This window comes from Ischnura elegans, chromosome 5, assembly GCF_921293095.1.
Source record: "Ischnura elegans chromosome 5, ioIscEleg1.1, whole genome shotgun sequence".
In the NCBI taxonomy this organism is placed as follows: domain Eukaryota; kingdom Metazoa; phylum Arthropoda; class Insecta; order Odonata; family Coenagrionidae; genus Ischnura; species Ischnura elegans.
In genome coordinates, this window is record NC_060250.1 from 47,744,043 (window position 1) to 47,763,528 (window position 19,486).

General features: G+C 43.8%; 4 protein-coding genes across 6 annotated transcripts in view; 3 read left to right on the forward strand and 1 right to left on the reverse strand.

The window, feature by feature from the left end:
• The window catches only part of LOC124158831 (ORM1-like protein 3), a 29,311-nt gene extending 12,445 nt beyond the window's left edge, over positions 1-16,866 (reverse strand). The window contains exons 1-2 of one of the 3 annotated variants that reach the window (XM_046534182.1): positions 16,763-16,866; positions 15,982-16,153 (exon numbers count right to left, since the gene is read on the reverse strand). In XM_046534182.1, coding sequence (XP_046390138.1) covers positions 15,982-16,152 — 171 coding nt within the window. In that variant the 5' untranslated portion in view covers position 16,153; positions 16,763-16,866. The other 2 variants (XM_046534184.1, XM_046534183.1) reach the window with 2 other exon arrangements.
• Positions 2,689-6,782, forward strand: LOC124158830. Its single transcript, XM_046534181.1, has 2 exons — positions 2,689-3,244; positions 6,341-6,782. The coding sequence occupies exons 1-2, from the start codon at positions 2,923-2,925 to the stop codon at positions 6,562-6,564; spliced, it is 546 nt and encodes a 181-aa protein (XP_046390137.1). The 5' UTR covers positions 2,689-2,922; the 3' UTR covers positions 6,565-6,782.
• On the forward strand, positions 7,308-13,606 carry LOC124158828. The gene is made up of 2 exons (XM_046534178.1): positions 7,308-8,673; positions 13,288-13,606. The coding sequence occupies exon 1, from the start codon at positions 7,721-7,723 to the stop codon at positions 8,645-8,647; it is 927 nt and encodes a 308-aa protein (XP_046390134.1). The 5' UTR covers positions 7,308-7,720; the 3' UTR covers positions 8,648-8,673; positions 13,288-13,606.
• Positions 16,867-19,338: 2,472 nt separating the features above from the next.
• Positions 19,339-19,486, forward strand: part of LOC124158835 (cyclic AMP-responsive element-binding protein 1) — a 34,566-nt gene continuing 34,418 nt past the window's right edge. Inside the window, exon 1 of the mRNA XM_046534188.1 lies at positions 19,339-19,482. The gene's annotated coding sequence lies outside the window, so the exon portion shown is untranslated. The remainder of the gene's footprint in view (positions 19,483-19,486) is intronic.

The window sequence follows — 19,486 nt, forward strand, 5'->3', positions numbered from 1 at the left end:
GGAAGAGATTGGAGGAATATCTGGAAGATTTGTACAAAGGAAGCAGCCTAAGAACGAATGCAATCGAAAACGAGAGGGAAGTGGATGCTGATGACATGGGAGCCCCAATTTTAAGATCAGAATTTTATGAGGCTGTAAGAGACCTTAGGATAAATAAAGCATATGGCATATTCCCACTGAGCTAATTAAAAATGCAGGAGAGAAGACGTTGAAGCAGCTGTACAAAATCATTTGTGAAATATATTCGACAGGTGAGATACCAAAGGACTCCGAGAGGAACATTATAATCCCTATTCCTAAGAAGAAAAGAGGGGAGAACTGCGAAGATTTTAGGACCATAAGCGTAACTACACATGCGTCGAAGATACTGACATGGATCACACAGGTCTGTGACATAAAAATTGTTTCAAATTTAATAAGTGATTTTCATAGTGTTTTCAACACTGATTTCGGGGAAAATAAGGAAAAATTTCCATCACGCACAGTTATTTCACAAACTGCATTTCTAGTTTTAGCGCTTTTAGATATTTTTATAAACATTTCAGTACTCTAGTGAGTTTGAATTTTTATTTTAAAAGAAAAACTTTTATTTTGCCGTTTTCATACTAGATATACGTAAAATGAAGAGTTGTTAGGAGAAACCAGCAGTATTTTCATGTCAGCACTTGTCCTTGTCGTCCCCCTCCCCCATGTACTTGCTGGCTAACTTGCTGAAAAAGTAAATATCGACTACTTTGGTATAAAGTTAGGTGATCAAAATAACCCTTGGTCCCCACACAAATTTTGTGCAGTGTGTGTTGAAGAACTGAGGCAGTGATTTCAACGTAAAAAGTGGTCCTTACGTTTTGGAATACCAATGGTTTGTTGGGAGCCCAAAAATCATAGCGATGACTGCTATTTTTGTTCTTGCAGGGTACGAAGTTTCAATTTGAGAAACAAAAAGGGTAATTCTTATCCTAACATTCATTCAGCCATTTGCCCTGTTCCTCATGGATCTTAGGTATCAATACCCTCTCCTCTAGATTTTTTGGATGATATGCATGATGGCCACGAGCTATTGGCTGAGCTATGTAATATTGAAGAAGACATTGATTGCTACGATCCCAGCACAACCGATCCCATTTCTTTCTCACAATTTGAACTCAAAGATTTAGTTAGAGAACAGGACTTATGTCACGTTACAAAGTAGAATATGCTCCTGATGAGTGGAGACTTTATATTGATTCTTCGAAAAAAGCCTTTACGCAGTACTTCTACACAATGGCAATAAGTATGCTTCTATACCAGTTGGACACTTGGCTCACTTAAAAGAATGTTATGAAAATCTTGAACTGGTTTTAAGCAAACTCTGCTATTCAGACCACAAATGGGCACTATATGGTGATTTAAAAGTGATTTAAATGCTGCTTGGTCAACAAGTGGCTATACAAAGATCCCTTGCTTTCTCTGTGAATGGGACAGTAGAGACAAAAAGCAACGCCAAATACAAAAAGCTTGGCCCTTCCTTGAGAAAAAGGTTACAGGTATGGGTTGAAAATATTGACAGCCTTGTGGTTCCACAAAAGGTGTTACTTGCACCACTTCACATTACATTGGGGCTGATGAAACAATTTTTTAAGGCATTGTCAAAAGAAGGCAAGTGCTACAGATTTCTTTGAGGACAATTTCTTGGTTTATCAGAGGCAAAGGTAAAGGAAGAAATATTTGTCGGACCAGACATTAGAAAACTCATGACAGATACCAACTTTGTGAACAAAGTGGAAACAAAAGAGATCCAAGCTACAAGACAATCGTCGCAGACATGCTCGACAACTTTAAGAAGCTGGCTGTAACATGAGCATTAATGTTCATTTTCTCCACTCACATCTTCGCTACTTCCCTGCAAACCTTGGTGATGTAAGTGAAGAGCAGGGCGCAAGATTCATCGAGACGTCAGAGAAGTGGAACGAAGATACTGGATGATAAAAAGAGATGATCCTCAACGAATCCACGACGGGACAAGCAGTAAAAGAAGTTTCGACAGAGAGCAAAAGGGTTATTATAAGGACTTATGAGCTTAAAGAGAAATGGTAGTGTACTGGAAGTGTAGTTTATAACATTATTTATTGTGAGGTATGGTTTTTGTGTGTCACTTGTTTTTTGGTAATTTAAGTGTTGGGGACAAGGTGGCATTGTGTGTGTTCCCGGATATCCGGTGTAAGATGTACGGCCGAATGGCCGCGGTTGTATCGTGGATTGTGTTGAATAAATCTGTGTAGAGTACCGCGTGTGTTTTCAATCCTCCAACGTTGGGTGTAACAAACACGACAGTTGGCGACGACGGTTGGGATAAGTTCATAAATTGTGATTTTTATGAAATGGCGACGCCGTTGGTGACTAATTCGCTTATTGGGCGCATGGACCCGTTTGATCCGGAAAAGGAGGACTTCTCTTCGTACGCAGAACGTTTTGAGCAATTTTTCTTGCTCAATGGCATATCACAGTCAAGCGTGCAAGTGCCGTTATTTATAACTTTTTGTGTAGCGTCCACCTACACGCTCTTAAAAAACATCCTGTTTCCCAAGAAGCCGTATGAGCAGCCTTTCGAAGTGCTTTTGTCTACGCTAAAGTCGCACTTTGCCCCAAAGTGTCTGACAATTTCGGAGCGTTACAAATTTTATTCACGTTCGCAGCAGGTGGGAGAAAGTGTTAAGGAATTCATTATTGCCTTGAAGAAACTGGCAGAATTCTGTGAATTTGGTGACTTTCTTAATGATGCGCTAAGGGATAGGCTTGTGTGCGGACTGGAATCGACTGTGGTGAGGCAGAGGCTTCTGCTAGAGAGCCAGCTAACATTTGAGCAGGCGTGCACGATTGCCGCGGATGTGGAGTTAGCCCAAAAGAGTTCCGCCTTGGAATCGGCGAAACCGCAAGCCGAAGTGGATGCTGTTCGCCGTAGAGTCCCCGCCCCAGACCATCGCCAGCGACCGCAGCAAGAGGCGGCTCCATGGGGGAGAGAATCCGCTCCTGCGCATCGGGGGTCACGGCAGTGGAGCACCCGGCCGAGCAATGGACCTCAGAGGGGCGGTTCTTGTCAGCGGTGCGGCCGTTTCCATCGCGAGGATTTGTGTCCGGCCCGTGAGTGGGAGTGCTTCAGGTGTCATCGAAGGGGGCATTCCTCTAAAATGTGCCGGAGTGGCAATGTCCGCGAGGTGTATTTGGACGAATGGCAAGATGATCAGCCCCATCAATCTACTGAATCGAGGTCAGAGTATGTTCCTCTAAGTAATTCATTTGTTCTTCCAAGAGAAATGGTAACTTGTTCTAACGTGCCCACAGTTAGTTCAGTGTCAGGTAGCGCTCCTGTGATAATTAATATACTTGTAAATGGAATACGCCTAGCTTTTGAAGTTGACAGTGGAGCTAGTGTGTCCCTAATTTCTAAAGACACTTATAAGAGTTTTTTGAGTGGTATTTTTCTTAAAAAATGTTCCCTAGCCCTTAAGTCTGTAACCGGAGATCAACTTTGTGTTCATGGGAAAATGTGTAAATGCATCCCTTCCAGAGAGTGGGAAAAGTAAAGGTCATCCTTTAGAATTGATAGTTGTCTCGTCCAAGGGGAAAATAAAACCACTGTTGGGTCGACCATGGCTGGATGCCTTATTTCCAGGTTGGAGGAAGGTGTTCCTGGGCAGTGTAAATGATGTAAAACAATTGAGTATGGAAATGGAGGGCATGTCCATTTTTCAATTTGAGTCTAAACCTGATCCCCAAGCAAGGGTGTGTGAGTCAATTCTAAATGTAGAAGAAATGGTTTCAAAGTATGTTTACAGGTTCCCTGGTGTTTTTAATGGTAAGAAATCTGATAGCATTAATCATTTTAAGGCAAATCTGGTTGTGAAGGAGGGGGCTACTCCGATATTTCACCGAGCTTACTCAGTTCCATTTGCATTAAAAGCTGAGGTTCAGAGGCAGTTGGAAGAAATGGTGCAGGGTGGGATATTAAAACCCGTTCGCCATTCTGAGTGGGCTTCCCCTATATTGTGTGTACCAAAACAAGGTGGGGGGGTACGAATTTGTGTGGATTTTAAGGTGACACTAAATAAAGTCCTGGTCACTGATTTTTACCCATTGCCAAAACTGGAGGAGGTCTTTGCTTCATTAGCTGGAGGCACTGTCTTTGTCACTCTAGATCTCCAAAATGCATACTTGCAACTCGGAGTGGGTTTGGAGTCCCAGAAGTACCTCACTATAAATACTGACCAGGGATTATTTCAATTTACCCGCCTACCTTTTGGCATTTCTAGTGCACCTGGTATATTCCAGTCAGTAATGCAGGAGATTCTCAAGGGATTACCAATGGTAGTGTGTTATTTGGATGACCTTTTGATCTCTGGAAGGGATTTTCAAGATTGCAAAAACAGAGTGGAAATGGTATTAAAGAGACTGAATGAATATAATGTAAAAGTGAACATTGCCAAATGTAAGTGGTTCTCTAAATCTGTTGACTATCTGGGTCATACTATCAATGCGGAGGGTGTTCGACCGATGGCATATAAAATGGATGCCATTGTGAAGGCTGAACCTCCCAAAGATGTCACTCAGCTGAGGTCTTATGTAGGGATGTTAAACTTCTACCATAGATTTTTGCCTAACCTCTCAAGTGTCATAAAACCTTTGTATAATATGACTAAGAAAAATGCTTCTTGGGAATGGACTGAGGAGTGCAACCGAGCCTTTGAAGATAGCAAAAAATTACTTTTAGGACATTCCTTATTGGTGCATTATAACCCCAAGTTACCCATCGTGGTTTCAGCTGATGCGTCTTCTTATGGGGTAGGGGCAGTCCTAAGCCACATAATTGAGGGTGTGGAAAAACCTGTGCTGTTTGCATCAAGTACCCTGTCGGCTGCACAACAAAACTATTCTCAGTTGGACAGGGAAGCATTAGCTCTGATCTTTGCAGTTAAAAGGTTCCACAAGTATCTGTATGGCCAGAAGTTCACACTCATCAGTGATCATCAACCCCTTCGCCATATCCTTGCTCCTGATAAGGGAATACCGACTGTTGCAGCTGCAAGACTTCAAAGGTGGTCAATTGTTCTAGCTGCTTATAAATATAAAATAGAGTACCGTAAGTCTGCCTTAATGTGTCCTGCAGATGCACTTTCTAGGCTCCCCATTTCCTCAGAAGACTGTATTGAAAATGTACTCAGTGTGCTCCCCATTAATTTTCCATTGACCTACAGTGAAGTTGCTGAAGAAACTGCCTCAGATGTAGTTCTAAGTAAGGTTATGGAATTAACTAAGCAAGGTTGGCCACATTTTGTTGAGGATCATGCTATTGCTCCCTTTTTCCGACGAAGGTTTGAAATTTCTTTGGAAAATGGCTGTCTTCTTATGGGCACCAGGGTAATTATTCCTAAATCCCTGCTGGAGTCAATTTTGAGATTATTGCACGATTCCCATCCTGGTATGGTAAGAATGAAAGCTTTAGCTCGCTCAGTTTGTTGGTGGCCAAACATGAATACGGATATTGAAGATATGGTCCGTAACTGTGAACAGTGCCAGGTTTCAAATTTTAGACCAGATTGTTCAGCAAATGTAGCCTGGCCTATGGCTGATGTTTGGTGTAGGTTACATGTAGATTTTTTTGTAATACAGCAGAAATGTTTCCTTATTGTGATTGATAGCTGTACTAAGTGGATTGAAGCCTTTTATATGCCATATGGGACAAATTCCCAAAAAGTGTGTGAGCATTTAAATAATTTGTTTTGTACTTTTGGTTTCCCTTTGCAATTAATGTCTGACAATGGCCCACCCTTTGATTCCAAACATTTTATGGAATTTTGTAAGCCAAAAGGCATTGAGGTCCTAAAGTCACCTGCCTACCACCCTCAATCAAATGGCCTTGCAGAAAGGGCAGTTCAGACCATTAAGAAAACCCTAAAGAAGGAACTGAGCTCTAGTACGGCAGACAGCAAAAACATTCAAGGGGTTCTTAATAAAATTTTGTTTTCTTACCGTACCACCCCCCTTTCCTCTGGTGGGTTAAGCCCATCCGACTTAATGTTGAAATTCAAACCCCGCACCCTCCTCTCATTAATCAAACCTCGGTCCCCCCTTCCCCTTATTCATAATCATGAGTATCCAGAGTATAAGGAGGGGGAAGTGGTACTGGTGAGAATAAAACCAAAAAGTGAACCGGTTCGGGGGATTATTCAGAGAAGAGTTAGCCAAGTGATGTATAAAGTGAACATTGGAGGTGAAACTCGGCTAGTCCACATGAACCAAATTAAATCCTTGTCATTACCCTATGTCACTTCTAAGTATAAATACACCTTGGATTTTCCATCTCCAGGAGCACCAGCTAGATACAGGGTGGACTCACCATCTCGACCTCCACATTCCTCATTGGAGACCCATAACTCTACCCTGCCAGCATGCCTGTACCCACTGATTCCTGTCCTGTCCCCAGCTACCAGTCCTGAAAGCATACTCCACGACCAACCTCGGGATACCACCTTCAGTGAGCCTCGTCGCTCCTCTCGACGAAGCAAGGCACCTGTACGCCTTAACCTGTGAGGCTGAAGGGAGGGTTTTTGAAACCTAGCAGGGGAGGAATGTGATGTATGGTTTTTGTGTGTCACTTGTTTTTTGGTAATTTAAGTGTTGGGGACAAGGTGGCATTGTGTGTGTTCCCGGATATCCGGTGTAAGATGTACGGCCGAATGGCCGCGGTTGTATCGTGGATTGTGTTGAATAAATCTGTGTAGAGTACCGCGTGTGTTTTCAATCCTCCAACGTTGGGTGTAACAAACACGACATTTATAAATGAAATAAAATTTTATAACTTTGGAAATACGTGAAAAATTGCCTATATTTTGTTATTATACCCAAACATAATCCCTAATTTGTGAGAAAACCTGATGTGATAGACAAAAATGGATTAGATTTTTGAAATCGGCGCTGAAAAGTATGTACATAAAAATCAGTTATCAAATTTCAAACAACTTTCAAAAAGTATTTTTTTGCAGGCCTGTGTCATTTATAGAAGAATAGAACAAAGAGCAGAAGGGTATTTGGATGAGGACCAATTTGGATTCAGAAGAAACAAAGGCACAAGGGAAGCAATATTGGCTCTTAGACTGCTCATAGAGAAGAGAATGGAAAAGAACAAGCCAACATTCATTGCGTTTGTAGACTTAGAGAAAGCATTTGACAACGTGGATTGGAGCACAATGCTTGGAATTCTAAAGGAAATTGGGGTTCTTTATGATGACAAATGAATTATTGTAAGTATCACGAAGATGGGACGTGACCTCCTATTTCCACCTCTCGCCACCCACCGCCCACGGGCCGCTGCATTGGCGGTTTGCGTCTCGTCTTATCACCCTTCCTGTCACGTACCCCACTCCCCATCGCCTTATGCGTGAGAACCGTGCAGCGTCAGCAGAAGGCAGCCTCTTGGGTGGCCGTGGGTGAGAAGATAGAGGAGATATCACGCGGAGAGGCGTGCTATGAGAACGGCCATCGGAGTTGCGTCCATGAAGAGCGGAGAGTGTGTTTGGCGGCTGTAGAGTGCGGATGTGCCCAATAAACCTGCTTGAGTAATGGAGTTTTTCCTTTAAACTAATCCTGCCTTTCCCTGATGCTATCGATATACTGAACCTTACATCTGGTGTCCGAAGTGGGGATCGATATGTATCAAGGGGCAGTACACGAGACGACCTAAGGCGAGATGGCGAGTCGGGTTAGTTTTGGCGGGCAAGAGGTGGACCTCCAACGGGTGATCGACGACTTTTCAGACAAACTTGAGCAGCTGGGTGCTGAGAACGAGCGTTTGAGAGCCGTCGTCGCCAGGGGAGAAGGGCAGGAGGTCGCTTCACCCGCGAGTGCAAAATTCACCCTCCTAAATTCCATAGAACCCTTCCATGGTCGCCCCGGCGATGACGTCGATGCCTACCTCGAGCGAGTCCAGCAGGTGGCGTCCCTGAGCGGATGGAGCGATGGGGAAACGCTCGCCGCCGCGCGGCTACGTCTGGGTGGGGAAGCCGCGGTGTACGAGCGCACGAGACTAGAATGTAAGACGGCGGCCACTTACTCGGCATGGAAGAACATCATTCTCGACCGCTATCACTCGAAAAAGACCGCTCGTTTCTACCGAGAGCTCCTAGCAGTCATTCACATGGAGCCGAAGGAGGACATCGAAGAGTTCGCGGATCGAGTCAGGCGGATCAACGCGCGGACGGCGGAAATCGGCGGAACTCCGGAGCGGATGGAGGCAATGAGATACGAGGCTGATCAGCGAGCCTTGGATGCCTTCTTGAGAGGCCTTTCGGGCGAATTGGGCAGGCTATGCCGACTCGCTATGCCCGAGAGTTTCGACGCCGCCGTCGCGACGGCAGTGAGAATCCGGGAGGCTGAGAGGACGCCGCGTAATCCATCGCCCAGTCGTCGAGCGTTCCAGGTGACGGCTCGTGAGTGCTACAATTGCGGGCGCACTGGCCATTTCGCCCGTGAGTGTCGCAGCCAACGCCGTGGGAAGTGCTACAGCTGCGGCGTGGAGGGCCATTTTGCTCGTGAGTGCAGGAAGGGGTCATCGAGCCGGGCGGCCAATTTAAACGGCAAAGGGGTCGACCGTCCCGCCGGCGCCGACCCCTGGTAAAGGAAGTGCTGATTCCAGCCGTCCAGGTGAGTGCGGGAGTGAAGGACTTAGTCGTGCGAGCGGTGGTTGAAGGGAAAATGTGCTCGTTTCTGTTAGACACTGGGGCCCAAGTGTCATTATTAGTGCGGGGATCGTGTAGAGGGAGCGGGATGAAGCCGTCACAATATCGCATCCGAGGCGTCGCGGGGCGGGTGCTGAAAAGTTATGGTGAGAAGCCGGTGTCTTTAGAAATAGGCGGTCATGTTTATCCAATCAATGTGCAAGTAGTTGAAACATTGGGCGGTTTTGAAGGGATTTTGGGGTTAGATTTTCTATGTAAATACGGATGTGTAATCAACCTTCCAGAAAGGGCAATGAAACTAGACGGGCGTGTAATTCCGCTGCACGGGGCTGATGGGGTAGAGAATGATCGTTCGGAAAAGACATTTAGTGCGTTCCGGATCACTACGGACAAGGACCATGCGGTAATTCTTTCAGATGAGGAGTACATACCGCCGCGGTCGGAAAAAAGGTTTCTAGTGACTGTACCACGCGCGGCGGTAGGGGGCGCAGAAATGGTTGTGATAGAACCCAGATTGATCGAAGTGGAAGGGTGCGCCGTTGCCCGGACCCTGAGTAGGGTGGATGAGGAAAACCGGGTAATAGTAATGATGTCTAATTGGAGTGACGAGGGAATTAGAATACGTCGAGGTACGACGATTGCCGCGGCAAACGGTGTGGAAATTAGTGAAGTTCCGGAAAGAGCAATTAGACGCGCGGAGAAGGACAAGTCGGGGTGGGATCTCACGGAAAAACTTGCACACCTTTCAGAGTCGGAAAGGAAACCTCTTCAGGAACTAATAGAAAGTTTTCGGGGACTATTTAGTGAAAAGGAATCCATCCCTGTTACTAATCTCGTCGAACATCATATTCCTACTGGTGACGCTCGTCCAATATACCGACGTCCGTATCGGATTCCTTTTCACCAGAAGCCCTTGGTTGAACAATTCGTCCAAGAGCAGTTAAAAACTGGGGTAATATCCCCTAGTTCCAGTCCTTGGGCGAGCCCAATTGTTATTGTTCCAAAAAAGTCTACCGATGGAAAGCCGGCGTACCGTTTTTGTGTAGACTTTAGGGCACTTAATGCTGTCACAATTCCTGACGTGTACCCGCTACCTAACATAGTAGAAACTTTGGATTATTTAGGGGGGTGTCGCTATTTCACTACTTTGGATATGACGAGTGGTTATCACCAGATACCCATGGCTAAAGACTCGCAGGAGAAAACCACGTTTATTGTCGATAGTGGCCTGTATGAGTATAAACGCATGCCCTTCGGCCTTAGGAACGCGCCGGGAAGTTTTCAGCGGATGATGGACGGCGTACTTAGAGGCCTTAAGCCGGAACGTTGTCTCGTCTATTTAGACGATATTATCGTATTCAGTGACACGGTGGATGATCATGTTGTCCGGTTACGCTCTGTTTTCCAGCGGCTAAGTGACGCTGGGTTGTCGTTAAAAATGGAGAAATGCAATTTTGCGGAAAGCAGCGTGAAGTATTTGGGTCATGTGATAAGTGGTGAAGGGGTGCGACCGGAATCAGAAAAAATTCAAGCGGTGCGAGATTTTCCAACACCTACGAACGTCCGAGAGCTGCAGTCATTTCTCGGCCTGGCTAACTACTATCGGCGATTTGTAAAGGGATTCGCGTCGATTGCAAAGCCGCTCACAAATCTTCTTAAAAAGGGGAGGGCATTCGAGTGGGACGCTGAATGCGAGGCTGCTTTGAGTCAATTGAAATACTCTCTAACTTCCACCCCTGTGCTGGCATATCCTGATTTTCGGAAACCGTTCACGTTGTCTACCGATGCTAGTAATCACGCCCTCGGCGCCGTGTTATCACAAGAGATTGGTGGAGAAGAACATCCCGTCGCCTTTGCATCTCGTAGGCTTAATCAAGCGGAGCAAAATTATTCTGCCACTGAACGAGAATTACTCGCCGTCGTTTGGGCCGTAGGGTATTTCAGGTGTTACTTATATGGGCGAAAATTTAACATTATCACTGATCATGCGGCTCTTAAATGGTTATTTAGTCTGAAGGATCCTAATAGCCGGTTGATTCGTTGGACATTAAAATTGTCGGAATACGATTACGAGGTGTGTCATAAGCCGGGGAAATTGCATGGGAATGCCGATGGGTTGAGCCGCAAGGTAAGAAAAGTCGCTGCAGAGGAGGAACTGAATCTAAAGGAGGCGCAAGAAGCAGACGCAGAGTGCATCGGATGGATCGGGAAGAATAAGTTTGAATTTGCGGATGGCTTGCTGTGTCGAATTGAGGAAGGGGTGCACAAAGTAGTTGTTCCTGCTGGTTTGAGGAGGCAAATACTAAGGCAGTGTCATGACCATAGGCTCGCTGGGCACATGGGTGTAAATTCCACGAAGTATCGCGTGGGCGGTCAGTATTGGTGGCCGGGATTAAAGAAAGACTGTACTGATTACGTCAGGGGGTGCGTGTCATGTCTACGTAGGTCGCCATATGGGAAGACAAAGGCGCCATTGCAGCCGCTGCCGGAGGCGGACCGACCATTCCAATTCATTGCACTAGACATCGTGGGGCCGCTCCCAAAAACGGAACGCGGAAATCGTTACGTATTATCCATCATAGATCATTTTTCACGGTATTTGGTGATGGCGCCCTTGGGGGATCAAACCGCGGAATCTGTGTCCGTTACTCTGGTGCGCGATTGGATACTTAAGTTCGGTGTCCCGGAAAAAATACTTTCCGATCAGGGTAGTAATTTTACCTCGGAACTCTTCCAGAATGTGTGTCGGTTGTTGGGCATAGAGAAGTTACAAACCTCCCCATTCCACCCCCAATGTAACGGCAGGGTCGAGAGAGTACACCGTACAATAGCTCAGATCATCTCCCACTATGTTAATTGCAAAAACAATGACTGGGATTTATGGGTAGGTTATGCAGTCTGTGCATACAATTCAAGCTGGCATAGAAGCGTATGTCGTTCCCCTCATGAAGTGATATTCGGGGAAAGGCTAAAGACCCCCTTTGAGTGCGTGAAAAACGCCTCTGTTTCCGTGGACGATTTTGTGTCCCAGCTACAAAATAGACTGCAAGTGATTTGGAAAGATTGTAAACGGAATAATCGCAGAGCCCATGAGGAACAAGCTAAAGGATTAAAAAACACTAAAAGGGGGATAAATTATGTCGCGGGTGAGTATGTGTACTTGACGGACCCAGTTCTTAAACCGGGCAAAGTGCGAAAGTTTCACAGCCCCTGGAAAGGACCGTATAGGGTGATAGAAGTACTTTCCCCCTCCAATTTAAAATTGCAGCTTCAGCATAGGACTGTGATCGTACATAAGGATCGAGTGAAACCCCACCCTAGTCATCTTTCGATTCCTCCCCCACCCCACGGAGAAAGACGGCGTGGCAGACCGAGAAAGGCCGTATCCGATAGTGAATGGGAGGAATGCATTGGCGAAATTCCGTTTGCGTGTGCTGATCGAGCGTGCAAAAAACAAAAGCGAGAAGCTGACTGTATTTTCCGCCCTGAGGTGTTTAGAAGGGGGAGGGGAAGACCAAGGAAAAATTTACCTTATATGACTAATTCCACATGTCCTCCTCAAGAATCGCCGAATACGCGAATTGAAGCCCCCCCTTCCCAAAGTGAGCCCTCCCCCACCCCTAGTGTTGGTGAAATCCCTCAAGTTTCCCCCCCTGAGTCCACTGTCTCTCGAGAGGAAGCATCAAGCCCAGACTTGAATACGGAGTGTAACGAAGAATCGAGTGTTAACTCGGCGGCCGGCGAAGAAGAGTGTCAACAAACAGTGCGGCATCATCTGGGCGGTGAGCGTGAGATAGGCTGCATTCCTGCGAAGGTCGACACGCCGGCACTTCCGCGGAGACCCCCATATCATCTCCGCCCTCGACCGCGACGGCAGGACGTCTCGCCGCCAGCTGGAGAAGACGTCATTGACGAGAAGACGCCCTTACCCTCCCCTGCCCCCCCCGACGAGGTCCCAGTGGGTGTGAGTGGTCCCCGTGTCTACGACTTACGGCCGAGACGAGAAAAGTAATTCAAAGGCCAGTGATTGTAGCGTGAAATGTTCAGAGTGTGTGACTGATTTAAAATAAAACTGTTTGCCCTTCCCAACCCCCTTGCCCCGAAGAGCTTTTTCGTGGCTGTCAGAGATCCTGAGAAAAGTGAAGAAATTTTTATTGTGTATCGCGTAGAGTAAATGAAAGTGAGGAGAAGTGAAGTGAGAGAGAGAAAGGCGCGTGAAATATTTGAATGATTTGTTTTCTTCCCAATTCTTTCTTTCACGGTGGCGTTTGAAGTGTACTTTCATAGTTTGGTTTGTGCTTTTATTGTTGATGTACTGAATTTGTTGATTTGTGTAATGGTAGAAGTGTAATTATTATTCCACGATGGTTTTGATCACGTTTATTTTTTATTGTCTCTCAGAATTTATTTTTGTGTAAACATTATTCCTTGAATGCTATGTTTTTTCTTTTATTTTGGGGACATGATTTACCATTACTGAGTGTTAATTTTTTTTCTTTTGTATCGTGTGGGTAATCCCAATTGCTTGGATGTTTTTGGTTCTTTGGTATATGTTGTCACTTATTAAGCATTTTTTCAGTTTCCGGCCATCCCCATTTAATCGGGGGATTAAATGTTGTTTGGAGGGAGGGTGATGTAAGTATCACGAAGATGGGACGTGACCTCCTATTTCCACCTCTCGCCACCCACCGCCCACGGGCCGCTGCATTGGCGGTTTGCGTCTCGTCTTATCACCCTTCCTGTCACGTACCCCACTCCCCATCGCCTTATGCGTGAGAACCGTGCAGCGTCAGCAGAAGGCAGCCTCTTGGGTGGCCGTGGGTGAGAAGATAGAGGAGATATCACGCGGAGAGGCGTGCTATGAGAACGGCCATCGGAGTTGCGTCCACGAAGAGCGGAGAGTGTGTTTGGCGGCTGTAGAGTGCGGATGTGCCCAATAAACCTGCTTGAGTAATGGAGTTTTTCCTTTAAACTAATCCTGCCTTTCCCTGATGCTATCGATATACTGAACCTTACATTATACAGTTTATACAAAAACCAAGTAGCGGTGATAAAATCAGGGCCCAGCTGTGAAGAAGCAAGAATTAGGAAAGAAGTGAGACAAGGCCGTGCATTGTCACCTGTAATTTTCAACGTTTACAAAGAGAAAGCAATTAATGAAATCAAAGAAAAGGCCTCGGGAGTGAATATCCGCGGAGAAAAAATTAGCATGATAAGATTTGCTGATGACATAGCCCTCATAGCAGAAACAGAGAATGATTTGAAAAATATTCTGGTTAATATGTGTAGGGTAACAGGTAAATATCAACTGAAAATAAGCACGAAGAAAACTAAGATCTTAGTATGCAGCAGAAGAGAAGTCAAGACTAACATTATAATAGGGAACCAAAAACTGATAGAGGTGGATGAATTTGGTTATTTGGTAAACAAGATAGCTAGTTACAGGAGAAGTAAGAAAGAGATTATCAGCAGAATAGCCCAGGCGAAGAGAGAATTCCATCCAAAGAAAGACCTGCTTACAGCAGGAAACTTACATATGGAAGTAAAGAAACAATTCATAAGAACCTACATTTGGAGTATGCTCCTACACGGAAGTGAGGCATGGACAATAACTGCAGCGGAGAAAGCAAGGATAGAGCCTTTGAAATGTGGTCCTACAGAAGAACGATGAAGATCAAATGGATCGACCGAGTTAGTAACGAGGAAGTCCTCAGAGGAGTAGGAGAGAAGCCTCATGAAAACCATAACAAGAAGATGAAACAACCTTATAGGCCACATATTGAGAGATGATGGCCTGATGAAGACAATCGTCGAGGGACAAGTGGAAGGCAAGAATGGAAAAGGAAAGACCTCGAACACAATGCATATATGGAACAGGTAAAGAAAGAGAAGAAATACATAGGTGTGAAAAGATTAGCAGATAGGAGAATTGAGTGGAGAGCTGGTCAAACCAATCTAAGGATTGTAGATGATCTTTAGAAAGATCTTTAGTAGCAACTCGGAATACAGAATATGTTCCAAGTATATAACAAATAAAATACTTGTGCCCCATGTCACAAAATATGGTTAAAATACTGAAAAGTTAGGGGTAGTGGACATCTTCACTGGTGTACAATCCTAAGATTGGTTTGATGTAGCTCTCAACCTAAATTTCCTATAGGTTAGCCTTTTGGCACCTATGTATCTCCTCTCTTTCGCATCCTTCTGAGAAACTTGTTTACCTTCTTTGAACAGCCAGAGGATACAAGAAAGGAAACCCGTAGGTAGGAAACAGGTAAAGATGGGGTCTAGGAAGATATGTGTATGACATATAAAATCATGGGAAAATCATAGATGATGAAAGGAGACAGATATGAGTGAAGAACGTACAAGGTGAGAGGGATTGAGGGATAAGGAATCTTCTATGGATAGTAATAAGAAGTAAGCTGTTAGATGTGAGATGAGGGTGCAGATGGATCGCATTTGTGATGTGGGTAAATGAAACCACCAAAAGTCCGCTCTAAAAATATATTCAGTGCCACTGAAAGAAAAGACAATACCCAAGATAACAAATACTTCTTCCCTGTAAACCCACATTGATATGGTAACTCTCAAAGACTGTTTAGCAATACCCTGAAAAAGAAGGCAATGAACAGCCATTTAATTTAACCCATGGTGTTGATTCAAAGCAAAATGAGACACCACTTTCTTTAAAGTTAACATATAAATTTGGAAATTACTGACTTACTATTCATTTACATCACTATTAACTCTTTGAGAAATTATACCAATTAATTAACATTAAATAAATGCATACGAACCTTGAATAGCTAAGGAAAAGATTACATCCTGACACAATAAAAAAAAATTCATCTTTGCACCCATACAAGCAAGATGTTATTATTTAGTTACCAAGTTTGGAATTTACATCCACCCTACAAGGAAAAACATTCCACTGAACCCAGGAAATCACCAGCGAGGAGTGATTACTATGTTCATTTAATGACAAACACACACCTTCATAATGCCAATGATAAAACGAAACGCTTCCATTCTAGTCACTTACTATTTTCTTTTTCCTATTATGCTATCAGTTCATGCATTATTTTGCATAAATTCAAGAAAACAAAGCATTAATTAATTAAGCATTAGTTAACACTTGGAAAATTGAAATAAAGTATGCAAACCGCAGGGAAAAATCAATAAAACTAAATGCAAGACAATAAATGAATTTGAGACTAGGCTCGTCGAACAATGAATCGAGGCTAAAACCATTTAGTCGCACCATACTCACACAATTATGGATGAGATTTGTCAACGTCCATGCTAATGGGATGGTGAGAAGTGGAACACTGAGAAGAATCAAGTGCAACATCAGGACACCCACTATGTAGCTTAGCCATAAGCCCCGGCTTTGTAACCAAACGGTGTTGGGATTACTTTCCCCATGGCCCCCAACCAACATCCTAGGGAAGAACAATAAAATGATTAAGTACAAGATAGAAGCATCAAGTAATGGAATATTTCGGGATATCGTAAAACTTGTGCAGCAGTAAGTCGAAATTATTGGTCAACATATGGTACAATGTCGTCGAGCAATCGACGAGTGAACTAGCCTTCGAAAATGCCAGTATGATGAACTAGTTATATATTACACTAATTCGATCTGGCGAAGGAGACTTATATCTAGCATCAATTCATCTCAAATTCAAATGCAGAATCGAGCACAGCTCTAGCCACATGTGTTGACTGATGAAGTTGAAGGGATTCAAACATCCCTTATTGACAAATGCCTTTAAAAATATACGACGTTCTTATCGCTAGCTGGACTCAAATGTTAAGCACAGGACAAGTAAATATACTCATAAATTAAGCTTTCATCATAATTTCACCAAAAAATACTGGTTTTACCAAAAAATAGACAATATACCCCAGACGAAGTATCACATGACTGTCAATGTATTTGTATTCAGAAATATCAATGATTGAGAAAAATTAAACCATTAATAAATAGTATTTTTTGAAAGCATACGTCTTTATCACGTTATCATCAATTATTGACAACGAATATTTACCTATAAGGCGTCAACTCAACGAACTCTTTCGCATCGCGAGACTGAAACTTGTTGACACCTCAAACCCCTGAACCGCCCCCTCCCAAACACATGACTCATGATTACGTCATAGTATTGACGTCATCAATACTCAGTTCCTCGGTCCCCTCTCCTTCCACCCTCAGTGGTTACGCACCACCCCACCCTCTTGTCACCTCCACGACCATGTATATTATGATTACCGAGTAAAAACGGTGGATCGAGCCTAAACGGGGCCACTACTTGTGAACGTCTGAATTTCAACCATTCAATATTCCTTAAGAAGCCTTTATTATCCTCCCCGTTTTTCGCGATTTTTGTCAAAACTCATTGATTCTTGTATACAAGTTGTACTAAAGGACAAGATAGTGACGAAAATAAATGCCTTTTGCGTTTAATGATATTAATATTTTTTCAGAGTAGCATAAATACTTATAACGAAAGATTATTGGCGGACGTATCATACTGGCAGCGTACCAATCTCAATCGTGTAACATAACCATGCGTTCAATATCGTTTGATGAGTATTTTCGGGGTAACCAATGCTATCCTACGTATACAATAGTGGCGTAACTATATTGGGGGATGAGGGGTTAGATCCCCGCTCCCCTTCCCCCCCCCCCCCCCCCCCCCCCAAAGCCTCAGAGGAATTAAAAAAAAAATATTTTAAACCATTTTCTTATAGTTTTGACGGATAATAACTGTTATCTGCTTTAAGTTAAAATTCAAATGCCAGTGATGTAAAATGTATTTCCGGGCATTTCATCTTTCAAAAATGTTCACCCCCGTTGCCCGGAAGGGGGATCACCCCCCTAGGCTCCTCTATCCTCTCAAAGCATGCTCCTTAATTACGCCACTGGTATATAATTCTTACACCCTGCAGTGTGAAAGCAACTTTGCCATTCCTGTCGGCCACATTTGCTCAAGGTACATCTAACATAATACCCTGCGAGCCACTTTATGGTGTTTGGCAGGGGGTGACCAATCACCAACTTGCAACATGCAAGAAGACCGCCACATGTACACCGCACGGTCATAGAAATATATTTCGCATACCAGCAAATTATACATGCATATTCATAAAAAAACTTGCCAATGGTATAGCAATTCCTATAGCAAATACATGCAAGGTTAGAGCTATGGAAAGAAAGATATGCAATGAGTCACCCGTGCGAGTGAGTGAAGCTGTAATTTATAGGTCGACAAATTAGATTTTTTCAGAGGAGGCATGTAGGGTTTAATGCTATTAAAAGTAACTATACTAATAACTTCAGCAATGTCGCCGTTGCTGAAGTTCTTAGTGCAGTTACGCCACACCGCCAACCGGCGATTGTAATTATGGAAGTAAGTTGTAAGTATGGAAGGATTATTATAAACCACCATTGTTGTTCGTCCCCGTTGGGTAGCCAGGAATTTTGTTCGGGAAGGGGGGGGGGGGGGGGGGGGGGGAATAGGTGTCCAAAATCAGGGGAGGAAATTAAAAAAAAACAGGGTACTAATTACAGGGTTTTAAACTACTTTTAATACTTTTCACAATTAAAAAAAAACTTAATTTTTAAAATGAATATTTTGAAAAGTCATGATTTTTCGATATTTTGGTTCCTTTCGTGAAGCAAAATAATTTTAGTTATAATTCAGGAGGGGTGATCCGGACCCTTCCCCTCGCCCACTGGTTCGGACCCCCATTGTTTCTGAATACATGCAATTTCTTCACTAAATCTGAAAATTTGGTTAGAGGTTGGTTTGATAAAGATATGAGCAAAATCCTTGATTTCCACAAAATGAGTATGTCATCTACAGAATATCTGAGGCTTCAGATTCGAAGGGATCGCTTATAGGTTACGATGACGTCAGCGCTAATTTTGCGCTCTTTCCGTATTGGACGTATGCACAGACTTTTTATTCAAGGGTGTACGTGCTATGCTCCTGCCGCATATCGCTATGTTTTATCGCGTAAATATGTAAGTTTATCTCCTCCTTCATACATGGTACCGTACAATAAAGACACAGAATTCTACGCATATATGGCTGAAATATAGTGAAAAAAAACAAGGCATTGTCAACATTTCCGATGAAATTCTCATGAAATACCAGCACGATCCTATTTCTCATGGAAGCAAAATGTCAATGATTGATTAATGATAATCACCCCGGCCCTCCTTTAAATAAATACGATCGAAAATGATGCAAGAGCGGTGGAATAAAACTGATTCCAAGTTTAAAATCTTTGAAGTTAAAGTAATGGATGAAATTAAACAATTATATCCTGAAAGATAACAGAACGCATAATTTAAAATTATAAAGTGTGGCATTTCCTTTGAAATTTCCGCTTGGTCTTTCCTTTCACTCCCACGAGGGATAATGCTACCCAGGGTTTAGATCGTATTATACGACGGCTTTCGGCCTACCCGTTTACATCAATTTATACCGTTTTACAATTGATATAGTCTCTATCATTAACGACGTTAGAGACGGCCTTGCCTTGTCCAATAAGCACACTAAACATAAAGTTGCCCTTGTCCACCATATCCACCGTTGCCGAGGCTGCAACGCGCACGTATACGTGAGCATCTCGCCATTGGTGATTCGGCTCCCTATTTTGTGGTGTGACGAAGGCCCTGGAATTTTGACGTGGCTACTACGTACTTGCCTGGTTGCCCACTCCGATTGCAGCAAACTTGGTGACGAGGAATACGTAACTGGTAA